Raw genomic sequence first — 24,246 nt, forward strand, 5'->3', positions numbered from 1 at the left:
TAGTATGACAATCCGCCTATCCGACTATGACTGATATATTTGTCACAAGTATGGGGTCAAACACGGGCATTATCTTCTCGTTATTATGACCACGTCATATGACCCACAGAGTAGCCCCAGGGAGAGGCTACACAGGGTGACACGTGTAGGACGCCAAGGTTTGGGATGACTCCTGATGATGTTGACCTCGGAATTACTCATAGCGCTCTTCAGACTGCCAAAGCACTGTAGTGCTTAAAACAGCAGTGACCAGAAGACCAGGTCACACTGTGCTGCTATTGTGCACCTAAGAATGGCCGGAACGAAGCGGTCTCTGAGGTTAGCGGATTGTGAGTTTCTCATTAGTGTATTATGACCAAAGTCTGCGGGAACGGTGGTGGTCATATTAACCAGGGAACCAAATTCTGCTTCAAAACACTTTTCAGTAGAAGTGGCTACTTTTTTTTTTCTTCTGGCTTTCTCAGAGAAAGGATTCGAAGGATTCCTAAGGTTCGTGGATTCGCAGAACCTTCCGTGGAAGATAACGCGACTAGAAGCATGTCCAGGAGCACAGTCCCCGCACTCTTTAGCATTCCTTAGCGTCTAAGCAGATCATTCGTCCGCTATCCTTATCGAGGACAGGATACGTCAGAAGTGGCTTGATGGCAATTTGTATCGCGCCATATACCAATGGAAGCACGGTGCTCCCCACTGCCCAATAGACCGTTTACAGCAGCCAGTTGCTTCGGGCGCTAATAGATGGCGCCACAGTAGTCACGCCATTGCTTGCCTTCTGTGGGTGCCTGTGTGCCTTTGTCTATGTGAGTGTTTCCGACCTTTTTTGTCGCTGTGCTACAGTTCTGTGCAAAATCTGGAAAAGCAGAGGGATCGAAGAGTTGTTCCGTGATTGAGTGTACAAACTGTGACAGAGGTCTGATCGCGTGGGACGAAGCTGTTTGTTAAATTCACGAGCCGTCGCTATACAAAGACTGCCCGCGTTCGAGGGCTTTGCAATGAACGGGTTTCCACAAAGAGAGAAAAACAAGCTGATTCGACAACAGTAGTAATCGAATCTTTAGAGGAAGGATTTCAAACCGGGAGAGTCAGGTAGGGTAAGTAATGCAGCCCTCAAAGTGGCGCAGCATTTCTGTGTGAGCCCCAAACTCCACTGTAGGCGTTGGCTGCTGCCCCCATAGTACCAGTTGAACGGTTCCGTGTACATGCCTTGTCAGTGCACGAAGCACACGTGAGCCCCTTGTTTGTCGCCTCTACAACCTTGATGAGCGGTGTACAAATATGACTGCACTGCTGCTCAAACCCGCTTTACATGTGCATGTTGCGCCAAAGTGGGCCCGAAGCGAGTCTCTGTACTACACGTTCTCTACGTCTCTCTACGCTGTTTGTGTCGACCTGATGTCGGCCCTTAAAATTCATACACCATCGTTACACTGGCACAGTACTACACCGACATGGCAGTTGTCTAAAACAGCTTCGTTCCCTTTGCAAATTCTCTGTAGTTCAACGCAGGCTTTCCGTATCCTTCTAGCTCGTTGATCATGTGGTTGTATACATTTGAAATCACCAAAAAGTATGCTACCTCATAACGACAACACAACAGCCCTTACATATCTTTCTCAGGTAGTTGTACCGCAAATCTTGCGATAAAAAGCAAGAAATCACGATCTTACGATATTACATTATGAATGTACCCACAACGTAACGTATGCGCAACAAAAGAGGAGAAAAAAACCCCCGCCGAAATATGTAGTAACTCGAGCATAGTGATGCCGATCATCTGGGTCGCACGAGGACAGAAATATCACTCTAAATCAAGCAAATTCGCTCACCTGACCGTTGAAGCTTCGGCCAAAGCCTCGTGTCATCCTTCCATCCGGAATTCATTGCAAAAAATTTAAAATCGGAGAAAGCGTCTACGGGTTGCACCGCCGTACGACGTGCGCCGTGCGAACAGGCAGCCGAAAGAGAAGGCAAGCAGTGGTGCGCAAGGGCACGTGCGCCGAGATGGCGGCACCCAAATAACTCTGCTGTAAACGGTCTATAAGCGGGTTCCGGTAAGACTCTTCTCGACGCATCAAGTATCTGGACATTAGGACGAATATAGCCTCCCAGGACACTCAAATGACAAACGTGACGCATTGAGCCGCTTTCTCCGTGAAGTGTAGCGGAAAGAGCGGTCTTTCTTCCTATCAGAGGCGACAAAATAGGCGACATGCCATTCGACGCATCGCACGCGAAGCTGGAGCCGATCCTAGTGGATTATGCTGCCACAGCGCCTCTTGCGACAGGTCGTAACTGCTCAACAGTCTTGAGCTCCAGTCGGCCGCGACTGGTGACAGCACGAGGCCAATGACGTTGCAGAGTCCGACAGTGGCAGATCCAGACCCTCGGTGTGGGGGACGGTTTCTTTGTTGGAGCGCGTAGTGGGGGAGGGGAGAGATGGAAATCGTATGTATAATCACTTGGATCCGCCACTGTCCCGCACTCTAACGAGACGTGCTGACGATTTGTCTTCTGTCCAGGGGCCCTGTATTCCAATCCGTGTCTGTAGCGCGAACGTGTCGTTGTCGTTGATGCAACGTAACGCTAGCGATAAGATTGATATTCCCTGCGCTCGAAACGTGTCGCCCGTAGGCGCCGCTGTCCCTCGCGGGAACGACAGTATGCGGAGCGAGAGCTATGCTGCATGAGACACCGTACAGACGCACTGTAGCGCTGTACTCCGAAAGCTATTCCCACAAAAATGACTTGACAGCAGAGACTTTTTACAGACCAAAAGAGAGACCAACACTCTTTACTGATCACAGCAGGAAATATGCCAGAGAGTCCTGTGAACAAAGTCCTGTCCACGCTGTGGCGATCCCTATGGTTTAGATATCCCTCTGAGGTAACCCTGCATGCCTTTCACTCGACTGAAAGGTTCTACTGCCGAGCAGGCTTCAACATAGTCGTACTGGATGTCGACCAACATGACGCCAATACTTTTCTTCTGACCAGGATTGACTGCTTGGAACTGCAAAATACGAGGTATTTAGAACGCTGTTTCCCCACGACACACACCCAGAACGGCCGGCTGTCAGGTACTAGACACTAGACAAGAACAAGTGAGTAAAACGGGGAGTAATTAACTTCTAGTCCCCTAGCTAGATTGCAACTACACCCGATTTTAGGCCCCTGACCCCGAAATTTGCTCCCTAAGACTGCAAACACTCACTGAACTTCGCGAATGGTCTTTGGAATGCAACAGTCTACACTGGGTGAAGCAACGCTCTACAAGGGTGGAACAGTTACACCTTTTATGAGCTAAGAATTGTCGCATATGTTGTGCCTAAAAGGTTGCAAAGCTCTACCGGCTACCTCACTCTCTCTGTTAAGAATGATAGGGTTACCGCTTCTGGTTCGGTGAGCGAGAGAGGCGTACGCCTTTTCGTAACAACTTGGACATATGATAATTGCTTTTACCACCCTTTTACACCCTTAAGCAGACGCTTTGTTGACCTATGTGGTAACTGTAGAAGTTACCACCTTTTCACACCCTTTTCTTTGTACGCAGATATGTGGTCTTCGTGAATTTGATGGAATAAGGCTATATAGCGTAGCAATTTTCCACCTGCACAAAGTCAGAAATAGTTAGTGCTTCTTTCTTGACAAAGTGTGCCCTACGTATGTCGCGAGATTTTATATCACCGTTGACGGTTTAATTCAAAGTACTTTCGTACGCACATCAATTACGTACCTGGAACAGAGAGTGAAATGCAGCCCTTTCTCTCTTTACTCCCAATGCATTTAGTGTACAAAAGATAGATGCATTTAGTGTAGGAGAAAGATTGCCAGTCAGTTAAACTTAGGTGATGTAAGTGCTTATAACATGCTTAACATATGCTATGCGTGCAGCTAAAGAGCTCCGGCTAATTTTTTCCCTTAGTTAAACTAGGTGGTTAGCATCGAGAGCACTACCTTACACCAGGTATGCAGGTAACTAGGTACACTATTGTGCCTCGCACCATAGTACATTTGGTTCTGAATTTTATCGAGAAAAGCGCAGCCTCCACGCTTGACACCAAGACGATAGTGTAGATAGCTTACTCGATGCTATCAGTGTTGCCGAGCGGTCCTCAGTATCCAGTTGAAGTTCGGGACCTATACTGCTTGGTACGCATGAGTAAACGTCAACACTTTTATACGGTTCTGGGCGTAGACGCGGTCTAAAAAGCACTGTGCGTCGTAAGCGAACGAAAACTGGAGAATATTGTGAGGGGTCGCGTGTTCTCATCGCCTGTATTCTTTCATGGTGGCTGATTAATTAATTACGCGAAATTAGCTAACTTATTCGTCTTAGGGACGAGATATGAATTGGAAAGCTGTAGAGCATGTCGCCAAACAGCTTACACCTTGCGTGAAGCTGTTGTTCTCGTAAGAAAGAACGCGCGCGAAATCCGAAAGTATAACATTTTCGGGTAAACATAAACAAGCCCCCGCCACACTTTCCGGTTGCCACGAAGACCTCCGATCCTTCCGCGACTACTCACGCCTACACTCTGAAAAATGAACTTCACCACATAGCACGCTCCAAGCCAACCATCATCCCGAGTGACATCGTTCTCTCACACGATTTGTGGAAAACGGGAGGCGTACGCCTTTTTGTGACAATTAACATTTCTGCATAAGTGTCACAAAAAGGCGTACGCCTTCCGTTTTCAACAAATCAAGGAAGGGAACGATATCACCCGGGATGATGGTTGGCTAGGAGCGTGCTATGTGGTGAAGTTCATTTTTAAGAGTGTAGAACCAGCCGCCATGGCAATTTGAATTGCCAGAAAAAGGCGTATACGACCCTCTCTCTCCTCAAATCAGAAGCGATGGCTGTATCAATCGGCACAATGGTTGGCGCAGAGCGTGTTTGCTGTGAAACCGGATGTCATTCTGGCACCAAACCGGAACCGTTGAAAACGGCATACGACGTGACGCAAGGCGAGTGCATCTCCGCGCGCGCGCGCGCGCCTCGGTTTCAGGGGTTAAAGGAGTGAACTGTACCAAGCGAGCCAGCCGACTGTGTCGGCTCCAAACGGCGATTTCAATGTGTTGTCTGACACCTTTTGTATAGGTGTATTTGATAGGTGCGTATTTTCGGCACATAGCACGCTCCTAGCCAACCATCTTCCCGAATGACAACGTTCTCGCCCATGATTTGTTGATAACGAGGGGCGAAGCCTATTATGTATCTTATGCGCGGCTTCAAAATAGGGGTACGCCTCCCGTTTTCAATAAATCAGAGACGAAAACGTTGTCATTCGGGATGATGGTTGGCTAGGAGCGTGCCATGTAGTTCATCTTGAAGAGGGTAAAGCGGTACCTCCGCGTTCGCGTCTGATTGGGCGCTACAATTCTTCAGATGACGTAACGGCGGATAGAGGTATCTGGACGGCGGTGCGTGTACACGCCCGAATACGAAAGAGAGTGATGAAGGAGAAGAATTGAACAATAGATTGTAAATAGAATTACGAAGCGTAGAAGAACAATATTACAACTATTAAACCCGTAACTAAATACATGCAGATAGGAGTTCTTACCCCCTCTAAGCACAGAATTACTGAATCCGTCATCTACAGAGAAGCGACATTGTCTTACCAATGCTTTCATGTTGTCGACCGTGTCGAACGAGTAAACCATGTTCTTGCCGGTGATGTAGAACCTCATGTTGTGCTCCGTGCCACTTGTGAGACTGTGTTGGTCCTGTTTGGGAACGAGGCACACTTCTGTGTAACTGATGACAGAGTTTGCGATGCAGGCTGCCTGAAAGGCCGGCGAGGTGTCCGTCGGTGTAGATGAAACCGAGTACGCATTCACACCCATGGTGAAGGAAATGGCAAAGTTCAGGGTGGACGTCGCAGATGCTTTAAGCAGGTCCGTAGCAAGTTTCTGGCAACGAAAAGTAAACGTTGATTACTTTCGTCGCTACGCTGATATGACCGCATAACACGGTCAGGGCCGACCACTGCGCAGAATGACACCGCTACAAGTCTGATTTCTGGACAGCGCAGGGCGTACATTATTATTATTTTTTTGCAATTAAAGTGACAGTATACACGGCGTCCAGGAAACCGTGATGGGAATTGATGTTCTGAGGCTGGGACACATAGAAAGGACAAATACCGTATTTCCCCGTGCAACGCGCGCGTTTACAATAAAAAAAGTGCCCCGAACAGGTCCCTGCGCGCGTCATCTAACGGCGCGCGTTATACACGGAAATATTTTCCTGCGGAGTTCCTTTTCAGGTCACTGCCACTTCCAGGGTGAGCCGTGGCTTTCTCCCCTATCTTTTAGGGTCAGTTGACAAAACCGGCGAAAGGACACTTCATACGCGCTCAATAATCTTGAATTCATTTCCGAAGAATGGCGCGATTAAGAAGGGGGCGCGAAACGGAAAGCAGAGAGGACACTGAAGTATACTATATATGCAGCGACACTGCTGCATCAGAGTTTAACGGATTTGACTAAATGTGTTCCAAATATAGCATATGCATATATGATGCCCCGCGCTTTGGTTTATTGTGTATACTGGTGGCAGTACAGAAGCTTGTAGCACCATTGCGGTACGCGTTATGCACCGGTGCGCGTTATACATCGAACATTTTTCAAATTCGGCCCGTTTTTAGGGGTGCGCGTTATACACCGGAAAATACGGTACATACGAAGCCTGTCCTTCCTTACTAAATCCTCCTTTCCTCAGGAAACAGTTTCATTGATTTGTAATTTGAACAGAAACGCCACCTAGAATCACGCGGTCAACGACATTTGTTCTAAGTTTTTGCCACCTCCTGATGTGAATGTCATCTAACTTATTATGTTAGGTTTTACGAAACTGAACTCGGAACTTTGCCAAGTAATGGTCGCTTTTTTACCCCACCAATGTGAAGCCACCGAATTTACTGCAGTTCGCGATAATTGACACGAATATTAAGGAGCTAACCCATCTGAAAAAGAAAAGAAAAAAGCCGAACATCATGCGTTACGGTATGCTAATAGCAAGGAGTTTGACCACTTTTTGCGCGACGAAAGGGGTTGCTAAACCCAGCGCACACAGGGATACTTAGTAGAAAAGGTGAGCCGATGCCGCAAATGAATGTATTTTCTTGATTCGATACGGATAAGACAGGCATGGCTTATCACATCCGGCTTCTGCGGGGATCATGCCTTCCCACAATCTACTATCCATGTGTGAGCTGGGTTTAGCAACGCAGATGACATTCACATCAGCAGGGTGGCAATAAACCTAGTAAGAACAGATGCCGTTGACCGCGTGATTCTAGGTGGCGTAGTTTTTTAATTGGAATTCAGTGACGCGTTATCTGGGGCGCTCTGTTTGGGTGTCACAAAATGGCGTACGCCTCTCCTTTTCAACAGGGGAGAGAACCGTACGTCATTCAGGGATGACGACTGGCTACAGGGGTGTGTTATGCGGTGAAGTTCTGTTTTAAGAGGATTGAGGATTTTGTCCACACACCACTCACCTTATAGGCCTTTCCGATAGGGGAAGCAAACGGGGTGCATACAAATATACCGTATTTTCACGCGTATTAGCCGCGGCTTATGCGCGATTTATTTTTTTCGCGGACGCTCTGCGGCTTATCCGTGGGTGCGGCTTATCTGGTGACTATTCCAACGCTGACTGACTGACGTTGACTGACTGACTGACGTTGACTACTCCAACGCTGAGGCATAGCCACGACAGCGGCTTCAAACTAAAAGTCGTCGACTTCGCGGACAAGTACGGGAGCAGGGCAGCTGGCAGGGAGTACGGCGCTGACGAGCTTTGAGCGTCTCTGTTGATTTTGTATGTGCATCACTGGTGTAGCGCACAAAGCAGTTGCGTCGTATTACCCGCGGCTTATCTGCGAGAGCGGCTTATCTGCAAAAACATTTTCAAAATGTATCTAAAAACGAGTCCTGCGGCTTATCTGCGGTGCGGCTAATACGCGTGAAAATACGGTACATCAAAGGTAGTGCAAGAAGAAAACAGAACACGGAAATAACTTGTAGCTAGTTAATTTGTCATAGATCAAAAATGTGGTTACGATATGCATGATAAGAACATCAGTGTAAGTAATGAAGTATTCACGAAGAGTGAGTCGCATAATTGATCAATGTGCGTACAGCGACCTGAAATGATTAGCAACAATGTTTTCGAAAGAGCTAGTATCTGATGTTTACGATGTCCGGCTTCAGAAGGTTATCCCGAGGAGTTGAAGCTGTGGAAGCGTGATGTGGTCGAATTTTAAACCAATTATTGATGCTTGACGAACGATGAGGCTTTCGCCGCGCTGAAGTTTCGGAATAAAAGTTCCATCTATCTTTTCACTTCGGCTATGCCTTGAAAGAGACCACGAAGAGATCCCGAAAGCCTCTGCAAGCATATGTAATGCATTCCTGGACGCTAATCCATTCACCATAACGGATATATTTCCTAAAAACCACGGCCAAACAGGTGACTGGTTCGACACAACCGCTGACGGCGCGACGGAGAAACTGGCTGTGACGACAAAATCAAGCGACCTTTCCCATTGCCGGACCAGTTTATTCAACACCGAGAAAGCCTGCGCATTACCTCTCTCTCTCTCTTGCAATTAAGAATCAGAACTAGGCTTCTACTGCGATTCAGCGTTCTGCGAATTCAAGTACCCGCAAATTGACTGTAGCTCACCTGGAACTTGCAGACCTAAATATTTAGACAAAAAGTGGGAGACGTTCAATCACAACCCGCAGACGACGTTGGTTCTTCTCCATGGCCACGACCGCTGAGAACACAATCCTGATTGGCTGATTATTACGTCACGTCGACTAGCGCACAGGCTTTCCGTATCTAGGTGGCGTTGGTTTGGTACGGTCTAAGTGATGTCAGTCCGCTTGCAGGGGGTGTCATGCCAACACCTAGATAGAGAAAGCCTGCTCACTCGTCGACGTGACGTAACTACTAAGAGGCAGCCAATCAGGATCGTGCTTTCAATGACCGTATAACCAATCACGAACGTGCTTTCAGCAGTCGTAGCCATGGAGACGAAACGCCGTCGTCTGCCAGTAGTGATTGAACGTCCCGCCTACTAAATGGGGAAATAAAGTACAAAACAGTCCCATATCTTTCTCAAAAGCGTGTTGCGCATTTTTTCTTCAGATTTAAGTCTGCAGGTTCAAAGTTAGGTACTATCATTTGAGAGTTGCAGAACGGGGAATCGTGGTAGCAGACTAATAGACGATTTCAGAAATTGCACGGACGGCCCACCAGAGTGCGCCGTGTTGCGAAAGCCCCGCTGCACCTTGGGATTTAGTTTTCATGAGTCAGAGAGAAGAAGAAGAGCGCAAACGGTTTCGGTTTTCTTTCTCCTGCACCTCCCACACCTTCGAGCAACAGGCAGACGAGCACGAATGTAAACCATTTCCCACGGCGCATTGCGCGATGCGCGTGACTTGGGCGACGGAGGGCCCCCGTGCGGAGCACAAGGGCAATATCTGAAATCGCCTATTCTGACATTGTATGTCCACGTGGCGAAGGATGGAGAGGAGACAATAAGCAGGCCTTCTGTATATCTAGGTGGCGTTGGTCCGCCTCAACGCCCTTTGTTTCTTTTTTTCGCGCGTGAACTGCGCAGTGTTGAATGCAATAACATTTGAGATGGTAGACCTCCTTGCGAGCTGTTCTCCATTTGAGAATGTTTTGGGAATCTCTTCACGGACCCTTTAACTATGAAGTTCGCAAGGTAAATGGACTGATTCAAAACGTACGTTATACACAGACATGCCATCAGAGATGAGTCAAAGCTCCACTTACGACTGAAGTGAAGTTGGAATTCTGGATGGTAGCCTGCGTCATCGTGCTACTGGGGTACATCTTACAGGCAGACGCGTCCATCGACGGCAGCGGTGTGATGTGAGTTTGGAGGATTAGCACATTCAGGTGGCTGCACAGAGAAATACCGGGTGTCAAAACTGTCGCACTAGTCGGCAGTATATACGCTCACGCTCTTAACCAACGAATTTCCTGAATAACGTCTCTCCAGGGGGCTTAATCGCTTCATCGTCGTTACGGTCGTTACAAGCTAACGAGTGGCGGGAAATTCAAAAAGGTGGGCACGTGACACATTGCGCGTGACGCGTACCACGGCCTTCACGTATCGCGCAAAGAGCGCCGTGCACGTGTTTTATCACGTGCCCACCTTTTTAGATTTCCCGCCACTCGTTAGCTTGTAACGACCGTAACGACGATGAAGCGATTAAGCCCCCTGATTTCTTAACAACGGAAGGCGTACGCCATTTCGTGACACATGCAGTTATATTGTCATGAAAAGGCGTCCTGCTCCCTTCCGAAATCTGAAGAAACAGTGCAGTGGTTGAGCCTGTTGTGGTTCTAGCGTTACCGTCAAGAACCAGAGAAGGGAGGTAGCAGCTGTAAATTCGTAAGGCAAGAGTGTGCAAACTGAACTTTACTGACAACAAAGCTGAAGGCCAGTTGTCGCACGGGATGATGGAGATTTTACGCGAGTGTAAAACGCAGTGCAGAACAGAGTTTACTTTTACAGTTTTCTTACTGATGTGCACATCGTTACTTCCTTTGTTAGGTGTAACTCTCTGCCGCGTATGCACGGCTTTCCAGCCAGCCTCACACCCCAGCACACCACAGCAAGGAGGAAAGCGATGCACGTTGAAAACTGTTTACCGCACAAACAGTTTCCAACGTGCTCCCCCGGCTATATAGACGGCGCTGCGCTTTCAATGTAGCGGCGTCCACGGGAAAACGGTGTATACGCTCTGCAAGTAACCGAGCGTTCTGCGCATATCTCCTCTCCTGGTTACTCCACTCGGGAAGCCCCATTGGCTACAGCGGCGCCCTCCCTCTCTGCCCCCTCTCATGCGCAGAGAGGCACTTGCACAGCGTATAGACCAGTTTGCGCGCCTGACGTCTGTGGCGCTGCAGTCAGCAGATCGCCTGCTTGATGTGAGCAAAACCGCAATCTATTGGAGTGATTGGGGTGATCATTTTCATGCAAAATGGGCATGCCGCAAAGCCGTGTATCCTTTGGTTACTCGATGGGGAAAGGGTGGCGAAATCACTTTTCATCAGTTTCAGCGCAACGCAGAACGAAATCGTTTGACCGCTGCAGTTACCAGAAAGATTCCCCGAAGTCGCCTTTGTGAGATTCCTTCACGATACCTGTACGCAAATAAACGACGCTAACATGAATCGGTGCACTTCAGCAAGTTAGCGCTCTTTTCCGAAACGCCCCGACCAAACAGCTCGCCTATTAAGCAACTGTATACTTCCAGCAACTTCCAGTGACTTGTAAGCTTATACAGAGTATATCAGCTGTGAATTGGCTACAATGCGATTGTGACCGGCGGCATGTTTTGTGGCTGGGCTGTCCAGTTGTCCTCATGTTGTATACCGTTCATAAACGGTCTAGTAACGACACTTGTCTGATTCCTCCAGAGCTTATTGGGGTATCGTGGAAGGAGACAGTCGAGAACGGTGTAGCAGTGCAACACGGCCGATGCCCCACTTGCGGAAAGCATTCGCACGCTGCGTTCAGTGTCTTGCCTCCACCTGCTCCGCGCATGCCCAGATGGCGCCTCTTGTTTGTAAACAGTAAAGTGGTCTGTTAATTTTAAAAATTTCCTACGTGATATCGCGTGCTGCAGTCAACAACGGCGCGCTGTCGCTCTCTCCTCCTGAGGTCATCCGTAGTCCAATGAAGAAGGTCAGGAACAACTTTTGCTGGTCCGCCGTCATCGCATTGTGGATTTTCTGAAATAATCGTTATCCGTCACTCACTCACTCACTTCACACTGTGCACAAACAGTCACCAAATAGGGGCCAGAGTAGAGACACTGAGCCACACCGGCGAGCGAGGCCGCCATCTTGGGTCTGGCGTGGATGCGTCCACGCATCCACGCCAGACCCAAGATGGCGGCCTCGCTCGCCGGTGTGGCTCAGTGTCGCTACTTCCGCGTACGCGTAATTCCAAAACACTACCCTGTACAACGGATCGCGCAGTGTTAGCGGGCGATAGCCGATCGTCTGGCAACCTGCGTTACCATGGCCACGCCGAGACGCTACTGCATTTCCACCGAGTTCGATGGAGGAAAAGACAGCAGATATCTTTTCCAGTTGATGTCTCGTCAGCGATATTTTTTGAGTCTGCATTGTTTTTGTTTCGTTTTTTTATTTGGTACGTACGATTACATCAATGACATCAGAAACGGCTCGATTTCCTGTCGTGCGATATGTTTTAACTGTGAACCATGCAAGATATCAGCTGAGACATATATCGTATCAAGAGACGTAGTGGTAGCGTAAAATGACGAGCAATGGTCCGCAACTTCTGGCTTAGAGCTTGTGAACTTTTGTGGTCTTTTTATTTACTATATTTTCGCTGTTACGTCAGCACGAACAGCCGCCTTTCGGTTTTCGGTGTTTACAATGTTTGAGACCTCTCAAAGTACGGTAAAAATGAACGCCAAACCAAATTACAGTATACCACAAGATTAAATTGACTTACAACATAATAAAATAACAAGATAACTTCTCTTTGTCACTTATCCTTGCTCTATCTCGTAACACCTCGGAGAGTATAAACACCGATAACAAGAAAGCTTACATGATTGCGTTTTTTTTTCTTGTTCTGGTTGGTTGGTTGGTTGGTAAAATAACAATAACAATAACAAAGGGAGGTTGGGTGCTACTGAACATGTTCATGAACATGAACATGAACTGAACATGTTCGCTGACCGAATTCCAGCTTGCGATACTTATAAATAAGCGACGAGCAGTGCGAGAGCAGTGGGCGCGTCGTACACAAAATTATATCTGAGACATACTCAGCAATTAGTTGCTATAGAGCAATACTGAAACATACGTCGGCGCTTTTCACTGACACCTTTATATGGTGACACTTTTACATGGTGCACCATTCTCAACTGGAAATTAAAACTGCCACATATGTGCCCTTTGTGTGATATGAAATTATTTTCATAACTAAAGTAAGCATCCCCTTTGCGTTTTGATTCTGTTTTTCTGCCCACGCGTGTACCTCCCATTTACGCTAGCAGTTTGCCTGAATGATATCACAGTCTTCAGGCATTTCACGCCTATAACATTGAGTAATGTATTCACGATTCCCGAAATGTCGCCATCATCTCAGTTCGATGGAAATGATCACACTACAAGCACCACGAGTCTTCACAGCTCAGCTGGCTCTGCTAGCGTACCAAACGCACGACACATTTTTCTCAGTTCAATTCAAATAATGAACATGAAAAGTCTGCCTTCGTCGACGGCCTATGCGCGGCTTGTATTCTACCTTAGGAGTACCAAGCCATTAAAACTGGCTGACCACTCTCTCCCCATACCAAGATGAAGTATCCTTCTTTCCACCGTGAATCACAGGTCCTGATTTAACACAATCAGTCCACTTGGAAAGCACCACGCTGCCAACATCTGCAATTTAACACAGCTTATAGAAAGTTCGGCCGCAGAAGTGGAAGGGTACCGGCTGACGAAAGATCCCTGCATTCTTTCCTCCAAGGATATTTGAAACGACTCTGAAGGCAGTGGCGTCTCGTCGTCGCCATGGCAACGTAGGTTGCCAGAGCATCACCTATCATCCGCTAAGAGTAGAGAAAGCACGGTCTGTTGCACTGGGTAGTGTTTTGGAATTACGCCAACGGGACGCCAATCTTCCCCTTCTCCACCGGAGAACCCGCAGTCGAGCCAGCTCGCAACCCAAGAAACCTGTTTTGGGTTTGGGACTCAACATGGAAGGAGAAACCATGTGACACAATCGACCCAATCGGGGACACTGAACGGCGGTTCCGGTTCGGAAAACGAATGCAATACTCTGTACCCCTATTTAGTGACTATATGCACAAACGGCCTTCTAATAACCTGTATAGCTTCATCAGAGCCTCTCTATGGCGTTATCAGAGATTTCTTTGGAGGAGGTAAACACACGTGTAAGGTCTCTCGCCATCTGTATTAAGATGCCCACTTTGTAATTTAGTGCAGTGTTTAGTGTCTGTAGCGTTTAGTTTGCGATTGTGCCCTGCACGTTCCCTTCAGACTGCACGTCCACTCCAGACTGAAAGCGATTCAGCAGCTGCTCAGAAACTGCCATGCGCGCTCCCTTCTGGTCACAAGTGAGGGGTCGAGGAACACATTTTGCACAGACTTTGCGGAAGAGCAAGTGCTCGTGAATGATTAGCTAGTTTTTAGTGAATCGTATTCACTCAAACGGTTCGCGAACGGTTTTGCCACGACCCAGTCAGGTGGTTACGTTCTGCGCCACTTCCTCTTATCATTGGTCGTCCGCGGAATCGTTCGCAGACCGTTTGAGGAACAACAATTCACTAAAACTCGTTGCTGCGTCCACACTGCAAACAAGGCATTCAGATGCGAGGTTTTGCAAACAGCGATGAAGGGAACAGACGACACAGAGATGCGAAGAAAAAAAGGCTACAGATGGCGCAGATCGCACAGATATTTCTCATAGGCACGGAACTCGCACGTTACAACCGTTAACAGTTTAAACCGAACTTTTCAAGAGTTGCTGTCGTCTTAAGAAAAAAGAAAAGAAGTCTAATCGTAATCCGTAACGTGTCTCAAATGCGTTTTGTTGTACTTCAGTCTCACGTGATGTCTGTCCGCCAATCCGGGGCAGACTAAAAATTTGTCCTTTGCGAACGTTGAGGTTCTCCACCTTGTTTCCAAAAGTGCTCAAAATTAAAACGACGAACTGAGGGGTGATAACGTGTGTATGCGTGTGTGTGTGTGTGAGAGAGAGAGCATGATAGAGCGGATTTTTAGGCACTATTAGGTAGCGCTCTTCCTCGCATAAATTCTTCAACACTATATAAACTGAGCTTCACCACACAGCACGCTCTGCGCCAACCATTGCTATGAATGATAGGGTTATCGCTTCTGATTCGAAGAGAGTGGAAGGCGTACGCCTTTTTGTGTCAGGGGTACATGATAATTGACACAGAAAGGCGTATGTCCCCTCTCTTCAAATCAGAAGCGATAACCCTATCATTCGCGGTAATGGTTGGCGCAGAGCGTGCTATGCGGTGAAGTTCAGTGTAAGCCAACCAACCTTCAGAATCGTATCGTCTTGGACACATAAAATGGGGTGCTCCCCCTTTCTCAGCTTATCGGAAGAGAGCAATATCATATGCAATGATGCTCGACATACTGCGTGCTATGCGATCAAAAGCGCCCTCTGTTAGTGCCTAAAAATCCGCTCTCTATATAGTAATCACGCGGCGAAGTTCTACATAATGTTATCTTAAGACACTGCGATTATATTCCACTTTACAATTCCTTTAAAGGGAGACTCCGGGACAACTATTATAAAGACTGTAAGTAAGATCGCTACATTCTTTCGATATGAGAAATAAAGTTGGTTTGGCAGTCGGGGACTCGTTAGCTGCCGAAAGAGCTGGGAAGCTCAAAACAAAACCGAAACTGGAGGCGGTTCCCTCTCGTACCTACTGTGCCATGCGTGACGTCACCGGTAGTCTCGTGCGGGCCACCCGGTGTTTTTCGTGCACGCGCTTTGTAACTTCTTCGTGCCACATGAATGACCATTCATCTGCTTCCTCGATTTCGTTCTAAAATATTCGCCAGCGGTAAAAGCAAAACCTACAGAAAGCCGAGGAATATCGGTGGGGTGAAGCCCAGTGAAGAAAAATATTCCTTTTCTACCAGGAAATTGTATTCACTGAAATATCATATGGTCTGGATTGATGTCGCACTGTTACCTCAACACGTTTTTGGTGCAAAGTCTCCCTTACACCTGTAATGGCGCATTCCATTGGCAGAGCTGGGTCAAATTTTTTGCCCCGGGAAGGGACAAAAACTGTTCCATTGGCAGAATCGTGTCAGACGCTGAATGTTTCATTGGCGGTGCACGCTAAAAACTGAACTTCACCGCATAGCACGCTGTACGCCAACCATCACCACGAATGACAGGGTTATCGCTTCTGATTCGAAGAGAGAGGGGGGCGTACGCCTTTTTGTGTCAATTTGGATATATGATAATTGACACGAAAAGGCGTACCCCCTTCTCTGTCTTCGAATCAGAAGCGATAACCGTATCATTCGTGGCGATGGTTGGCGCAGACCGTGCTATGCGGTGACGTTCAGTTTTTAGAGTGTGCAAGGGCAAAACGTTTGCTAAGAGCAATAGTTTTTGACCCACGAGGCCAAAGCTAACCAAGGAAAGCACGGGCTCACGTGCTATGCGCATCGCGTGCATCGTACCTAGAATGATTGTTAGCCGTGTGACCCCGCCGGGAGCATGCACTCAAACCCCACCCAACGCGGGGCAAAATCTTCTCTCCCAATGGAATACGCCAGCATAACTAAGGTACTCAGCTAAGGCAATATGTTCCCTCCCAAGTCAGTTCCCTATAGCGTTTTTGTTCTTTAACTTATAGCCTAGTCAGACGGCCTAGTTAGCGGAACGGCGGTTACTTCACTTGTTGTCCAACCATCATTTCGAATGACATTGTTCTCTGCCTGATTTGTTGAAAACAGGAGCCGTACGCAATTTTTGTGGCAATTATGAACTGCATATAATTGTCACAAAGAAGGTGTACGCCTCCCATTTTCAACAAATCAGGGCAGAGAACAATATCATTCGAAACGATGGTTGGATTACAGGTGAAATAACCGCCGTTCCGCTAACGGCCTTAGGTTTGCCGTCTGACTAGGGTATTAGTTACTCTTTTTTTTTTTCAGTAACTGACTTATGGCACCTACGACATGCGTTATCATTAGTGATGTCAGGAACCTGGCAAAGTTCGAGTTCGCAAAAGTTCGAAACTTTCGAACTTTTCTCAGAAAAATTCGCAATAAGTTCGACTTCACTGCGCATGCGCTGCCGTGACCTGCACGGAAACGTAAATAGTCTAACGTCGACAATTCCCACTTCGGCCCGTAATCCTGGGAACAAGGCTGACCGGAAGTGAGGTTAGGTTGGTTAGACTAACAGACGGCGAAGCCGTTGGTTAGGTCGGTGCGCCATGGCAGAAGCCTTGCGGCCGGCGAAACGACCGTTGCTGCATCAGCTGCACTTCCGTCTATGCCTCGTTCCCAGTGCTAAATCTGAGTGGGTCCGCACTCGTCTAACGTAGGCTTAATCACATCAGACAATATGTCCTCCTGTACGGTATGTTCGATGAATCAGTTAGCTTTCCTTCGATATGTACTTTTCTAGCAACAGAAACTTACCTGCGCCTACCACGGTACCACCTAGCATTCCTACATACACCTTCGCAGAGTAAACAGACAGTCGGTAAGAAAAACAAAGCACGCAAGGACAGCGGCGCAAAACTGTTAGCAGTTAAATCTTAAATGTACAAACTACGTTTACCACGAAGCCAAAACACTAGTCGGCTCTGGTCTGGGGACGACTTTCGTCACCTGTCCTGTCCTTACCTGTCATCCGAGGCCCCACGAAAAAAAGCTTTGCGAAACTGACAAGAAATTCGAAGGTGCGTCGAACCTTGCGAACCACCAGGTTCGCAGTCGAACCGCAGGTTCGCAAAAAGATCGTGACATCACTAGTTATGATACAGTCACTTACCTCGAAGATGCTCTTAAATTTCGGGGCATCGGCTATAAACGTGGTGCGGCTCCCAATGTAGTTGAGTACCCCAAACGTCGTGTAGCTCTTGCTGAAGAGCGCCTTCAGGGAAGTGACGACGGGAGCTTTTGTAAGTTCAGCCACAGTGTTGTCGATGAAATGACCCGAAAAAGCAACGCCAGCACGTGGAACCTTGTCCCCTTCCCAGGTCATCTGAAACGCGAGCCATATGTGACTGGTGGACATAGAAATCACTGCAACACACCCACTAAACAGGAGTCATATTTGAGCAGCGTCAGCCCGTTCTACAAAATTCTAGGCAGTTTTCGCCCCCCTATACAGGCTTGTGGTGCTGGAAGGCACCAACACAGGTCATCGTGTAATACCCCTATGTACACTTTGCCACATAGCACGCTCCTAGCCAATCACCGTTCTGATTTATGTCATTCTGAGTCCCGATTTCTTCAAAACAGAATGAGGCACATATCTGGGACACGTGTAATGTGTCCCGGATAGGCGCCTCATTTTCAACGAATCAGGACACAGAATGTTATCATTCCGAATGATGGTTGACTAGGAGCGTGCTAAGTGCCGAAGCTCAAGCCCAAAGCTACAAACTTTGTAGAATTACAGTCCGTTCGTGCAACATTGGTCAATACCTTATTAACGTTTTAGTACTGCATATACAGTGAACCCTCGTTATTATGACCATAGTCGTTCCCGAAAATGTTGGTCAAAATGCGGAATGGTCATATTAACGGGGAAGGTTTGCAGAGGTTTCACTGCATTGTTCCCCAGGAGTATGGTCGTAAAGCTCGTATGTCAGATTATCGGGGGTCATATTAACGAGGGTTCACTGTATTACAATGGTCACAGAGGAATATTCTCCTCAGTTCGCAAGTGATAACGCTATCATTCTGTGCAGTGGTTGGCGTTGAAGCTCCTGGATGTGCTTGAGTAGAGTGACTCTACGCTTGAGCTGCTTGTGTGCAGAAACGCACGTATCACATGACATTCTCGGGTAAACACAAACTAGCCCCCGCCACAACTTCCGGTGCCACGAAGACTTCCGGGACTAACGACGCTCGGAACCAGCCGCCATGCAGAATTATATATTTCGATTTCCTGATTTGTTGAAAACGGGAGGCGTACGCCTTTTTGTGGCAATTTGAATTGCCACTAAAAGGCATATACGACCCTCTCGCTCCTCAAATCAGAAGCGATAACTACACCCTTAAAACAGAACTTCACCGCATTGCACGCTCCTAGCCAACCATCATCTCGAATGGCATCGTTCTCTCCCCTGATTTGCTGAAAACGGGAGGCGTGTGCCGTTTTTGTGACAATTATGAACTGCGTAAGTGTCACCAAATAGGCACGGCCTCCCGTTTTCAACAAATCGGGGGTGAGAACGTTGTCATTCGGGATGATGGTTGGCTAGGATGTGGTGAAACTCATTTTTAAGAGTGTACCAGCTCCCGCGGCATAGTGCACTGTTAAAACAGAACTTCACCACATAGCACGCTCCTGGCCAACCATCATACCGAATGATATCATTCTGTGTCATTATTTGCTCAAAACAGGGGGGAGGCGCCTATCTGGGACAAGATAATCTGTCCCAGATAGGCGCCTCCTCCCATTTTCACCAAATCAATGCACAGAATGATATCATTCGGAATGATGGTTGGCTAGGAGCGTGCTATGTGGTGAAGTTCTGTTTTAACAGTGTGGTTACGACGATCATTTTCCACGCCGAGACTGGGAGGTGACACGGGTTCGAATCCTGTCACCGGTTGTGCTGCCTGAGGTTTTCCCTAGGTTTTCCGAAGACTTTCCAGGCGAATGTCGGCACAGTTCCCCCTGAAGTCGGCCCAGGACGCCTGTCCACGTCTGTACGCCGCTCAAGTTGCTTCGCGGCGCTAATTAAAAAATTTAAAAATAATATATGTATATATATATATTTAAAAATAAAATAATAATAATAGTAATTTAAAAAAATTGAACTATCAATCGGCACAGTGGCCGGCGCCGAGCATGTTGGCTGGGAAAGCGGATGTCGTTTTGGCACCAAACCGGAAGCGGTGAAAACGGCATGTATTCGTAAAACGATTTATTAGACGATATATCTATGCCCTGAGGAACGAGGCTATTGAATGTGGTTTGCAAAACTACTGTTGCTATCATACGACTGGCCCAGAGCTTCTTTCTTTCTTCTTCACTTTTCCGCGGAACACGTTCCATGTTCACAGGTTCGTGGACCTGGGGTCGGATGCACAAACGCGATCGTAAGTAACGCCAAGATGCGCTAAGACGTCGCAGCCTGCGAAGCGCGTACGCCAGCGACGTAAGCATGATTCACAAAGCTATCGTAGTGAAGAGGGTACCCCCTTTGATGAGGAAGAGGACGTTTCCAGGAGAGAAACAGGCAACGGGTGCGAGACTATGTTTTCACTATGGTAACGATGACGAAAATCTGCAATCGTACCAATAATAATCAAGAGAGAAACGAGAAACAGAAAGGGACAGATACAGAGCCCTGGACCGGTAATCCAGAAGATGTGGGTTCGATCCCTACAGCTGGCTAACCTTTTCAGTGACTTTCATCTTTCATCAATAATAATCGTCCGTCCCCAATTATTGTGCTGTTACCACATGTGCTCTCGGTCTTTCGGTAACCGTAATGGATGCCATGCAATCACAGGCGAAACGCGTTCGACGGCCCAGCAGGATTCCCAGTATGTGCGTCTCGGGGGGGGGGGGGGGGGTTGCAAGGGGTGTGCGGCACCCATATTTGCAGCTTTTATGGCTTTTTTAGCATTTCTTGCAGACAATTTGGAGGGATGTTACACGATTTTGGGGGGTGTCTTAGCGGGGTGTAGGGGATACTTGAAAAATCCCTGGGATCTGATTTTACGAAGCACAAAACTGAGGCATTTGGTGAAGGTTATCAAGCAAAAAAGTTCGTCATTGACGCTCCGGGGATGGTCTCGAAGGTTCTGTGGCAAAGTGTAATGCGTGTGGCGTATTACGGAGTCTTTGTTTGCTGTCTCCAAATCCACCGCTGCCAAATACGCCGCCATCTTTCATCGCAAGACTGCTCGGGAGCTCTCGCAGGATTCCGCCGTAAGCTGCGAAGATTTTGCGACGCGCGCCCTTCGTGAATCTACACTTCGTCGTAACTTTCCTGTACGACGGAGTTACGACAGATTCTGTCGCACGAGCTTTTTCTGAATCCGACCCCTGGTCTGTGCACAGGAGCCCTATACATATATATACCGGGTGTTTCAGTTAAATCCCCGGGCTAAATAATTCGCGAACCGGTGCACCAATCGAATAACTCTCTTTTTTACAAGTACCTGTCCAATACCGCCTACAAGATGCGCACCGCATGAATGAGCGGGAGGCGTCATTATTTAAATAAAAATTCAAATGAGTTTCGTGAAAAAAGCTCTAGGAGGAGGAGTGTCGTTGGGAGGAACCCGAGAGGTCTGCCTGCCTGATTAGGCGGCATGTTTCTCGGGAAGGGAAAGGTGGTGGAGAGGAGGAGAGGAAAGGGTGAAGTGGAGGACCGAACGGAATCCGCTCGGGGGGAGGATAGCTGCGTCCATGGGCCGACTACAGGGGAACTGTGCCGGCATACGCCTATTACACATCTGAGGGACACCCAGGAAAAACCCCAGACGGCACAGCCGGCCCGCGGATTCGAACCGCGGACCTCCCAGTCTCCAAGCGCACGCGTTACCGCTGCGCCACCGGAGCTGGTAGCTAACTTGTAAAGCAGGGCGCCGTCGGCATTAAAATGGGTACTACCCCTTTTGGGACCTTCAGTGGACACCTTTTAGAGAAAAATCTGCCACCGAAGCGGGTCATTTGTTGCAGTAATTAATTGGTTTCGGTTTACGTATTTTTGTCGCGGCTGGTCCGGGCGAAGCGCAAAAGGACGTAATTCATTGGTGTAATGCATTGGTGTAATTCATTGGTGTAAGGACGTAATTCATTGGTGGAAATGGGAGTGAAAGAGCGTCCTTTTGTGCTTCACCGCGACCAGCCGCGACAAAAATATGTAAACCAAAACCAATTAATTACTGCAACAAATGACCGCTTCGGTTGCAGATTTTTCTCTAAAAGGTATCTACTGAAGGTCCCAGAAGGGGTAGTACCCATTTTAATGCCGACGGCGCCCTGCTTTAGAATTAAATAATGAGCGCCTCCCGCTCATTCACGCGGTGCGCATCTTGTAGGCGGTATTGGACAGATACTTGTAAAAAAGGAAGTTATTCGATTGGTGCATTGGTTCGCGAATTATTTAGCCCGGGGATTTAACTGAAACACCCGGTATACATATACATATATATATATATAATCAACCTGGATTGCTTTGTGTCTCGTCTCCCATTGGTCGTCACGCCTTCTTAGCGTAACGACCAATGACAAGGCAAAGACACAAAGTAATCGAGGTCGATTACTTTGGCGAGAATAGGGTCCCAGAAGAACAGTGAGGAACTTGCCTTTTGGAACTCGATCCAGGAGTGCTGCTCTTGAGAAGCAACCAGTCCGACACTCGTGGGCGTGATGCTGTCATATATGAAGTAGTCACACGGTAACGCATTGTACTGGTCCGGTTTACGGAAATGCGGTCCTACGGTGCACATGAGCAGGTTGTACGGTACATGCGGTGTGGTTGGCGGTGCTGCAATCATAAGAGTGAAACTGTGGCAGTCATACCAACAACGGAGATGAAGCACCCGCGTCAACTTGATGTTCGATTGACAATGTAGCGGGACCATGTGATCGCAGTGCGGCTGAGCGTTGAAAATTCAAGAGGGGGGGGGGGGGTAGATGGTTGGCGTACTTACTTTAATAGTATGAAGCAAACACTGCCTTGCAAGTCAGTGTTTACTTCATACTATTAAAGAAACATGTCTCCTGGCTTTTGGTCCATCTTCATGGTGGTTGGCGCACATCGGGAACGAAGCGCACAAACACACGCGACAACACGTTGTTAATTGTCCTGCACGTCTTTGCACTTCGGTTCCAACCTATACATCGCTGCGGCATTCAGCGCCGTCATTGGTGATATGATAAACGACCCGAATTCCTTACTGCTTCACGAGGGTACCATACCAACCGAGTGAATTACATGCATCCTACGTCCCACACGTGGATTCCATCAGGGATCGTTTTCAAGGTTAGCGAAATGCAGTGGAACGTACGCAGTTCGTATGCATGCGGAATGTAATTCATGGAATGCAGTTCCCCCTGGTCATGCATTTGCTCAGAGATCCATAGCTCCACGGCTCTCTAGACGAGCAGATTTAATGTTGCTACGCTGTTGTAATGGAATCTTATCGTACTGTATCGTGCCATTATGGGAATAGCAAGCCGCCATACCGGTGGCTAACCTTTCCCTCTTATTTTTTTATATATAATAAACATATCCCCCCCCCCCATTATGTATCGAGCAAAACGATAGCCAAAAGTTCTCATTAATGATGATAATTTCATAGTTCATCGTTCGGCTTTGTGTAACACTTATATGCGTTTATGATTAGGGGCACCACCAGGATTTTTTCCAGGGGGGTGGTGGTGCGTCAACTGCGCCGGCAACTACATTGTCTTGGTGTCGGCACAGTTTCCCCTGAATGGGGCCCAGGACGCGTATTAACCCCCCTGGCCCCCACTCCTTCCTGCTAGCCTCTCTAAGCAGGCAGGCAACGTTTGAGCGGATGGCGTCAGAAGGTCACGTAGCGCGTGATTCCTCCCGTCATGGTGTGCAACTTACCACTGAAAGCCCAGTGCAAAGCCAGTGAAGTATGTAAGGAAAAAGGCCCAATAAAGCCGAATCCGCTGTCCAGTACTGGCGTGGCGACGTTTGAGCACTTACATACACTCGTGCAGCCAAAGAGCTCCGGCTAATTCTTTTCCTTACATACTTCGCCGTCTTGGCACTGGGCTATGAGTGGTGTATTAGCACACCTTGACGCGAGGAATCACGTGCTACGTGACCTTCTGACGCCATCCGCTCAAACGTTGCCTGCCTGCGTACTGCTGACGATGGCTCAAGAAGGCCGAAACAGCTGTCCATACTGGTGTGGCGACGTTTGAGCAATTACGAACGTACACCTTACGTGCAGCCAAAGAGCTCCGTCTATTTTTCCCCCTTGAATATACAGGGTGTCCAAGCTAAGTGTGAACATATTTTTTAAATATATATATATCACTTTTTCCGAGATGAAATCAATTGCAATATAGCCTATACTGAAGGGCACTCCTTAGGAGGTCATTAGCAAACTCCTAAGACAATGTCTTAATTAACTTTCAATAATTAACTTTTTAATTATAAAAGCTACGAAGTTGTCCCAATGAGAATATCTGTTCCTTCTGTTCCAAACCTATTATGTTCATGGAGACTGGTGCAGCGGACCATGCGGGTGTCCAGAAGTTCGTATTATGACATTTGAGAATAATCATGCCGACCTATGACTAAAGAATGCATCATTTTTACAAGCCACCTTGGAGCTCAAGGGGGCACGGCCCACCCTTGCCTCCCTCTCGGTACGCCCATGTTCTATATATGGGGGTACCGACAGGTAGCCGCCAGCGGTTTCTAAAGCGA

At 47.8% G+C, this 24,246-nt stretch overlaps 1 protein-coding gene across 1 annotated transcript in view; it reads right to left on the minus strand.

The window, feature by feature from the left end:
* Positions 1–2,775: 2,775 nt before the first annotated feature.
* Positions 2,776–24,246, minus strand: part of LOC135396809 (uncharacterized) — a 43,520-nt gene continuing 22,049 nt past the window's right edge. The window contains exons 7-12 of the mRNA XM_064628002.1: positions 22,139–22,320; positions 17,631–17,843; positions 11,667–11,791; positions 9,821–9,950; positions 5,626–5,916; positions 2,776–3,010 (exon numbers count right to left, since the gene is read on the minus strand). Coding sequence (XP_064484072.1) covers positions 2,861–3,010; positions 5,626–5,916; positions 9,821–9,950; positions 11,667–11,791; positions 17,631–17,843; positions 22,139–22,320 — 1,091 coding nt within the window. The 3' untranslated portion in view covers positions 2,776–2,860. The remainder of the gene's footprint in view (positions 3,011–5,625; positions 5,917–9,820; positions 9,951–11,666; positions 11,792–17,630; positions 17,844–22,138; positions 22,321–24,246) is intronic.

This window comes from Ornithodoros turicata, chromosome 6 (assembly GCF_037126465.1).
Source record: "Ornithodoros turicata isolate Travis chromosome 6, ASM3712646v1, whole genome shotgun sequence".
NCBI classification, from domain to species: Eukaryota; Metazoa; Arthropoda; class Arachnida; order Ixodida; family Argasidae; genus Ornithodoros; species Ornithodoros turicata.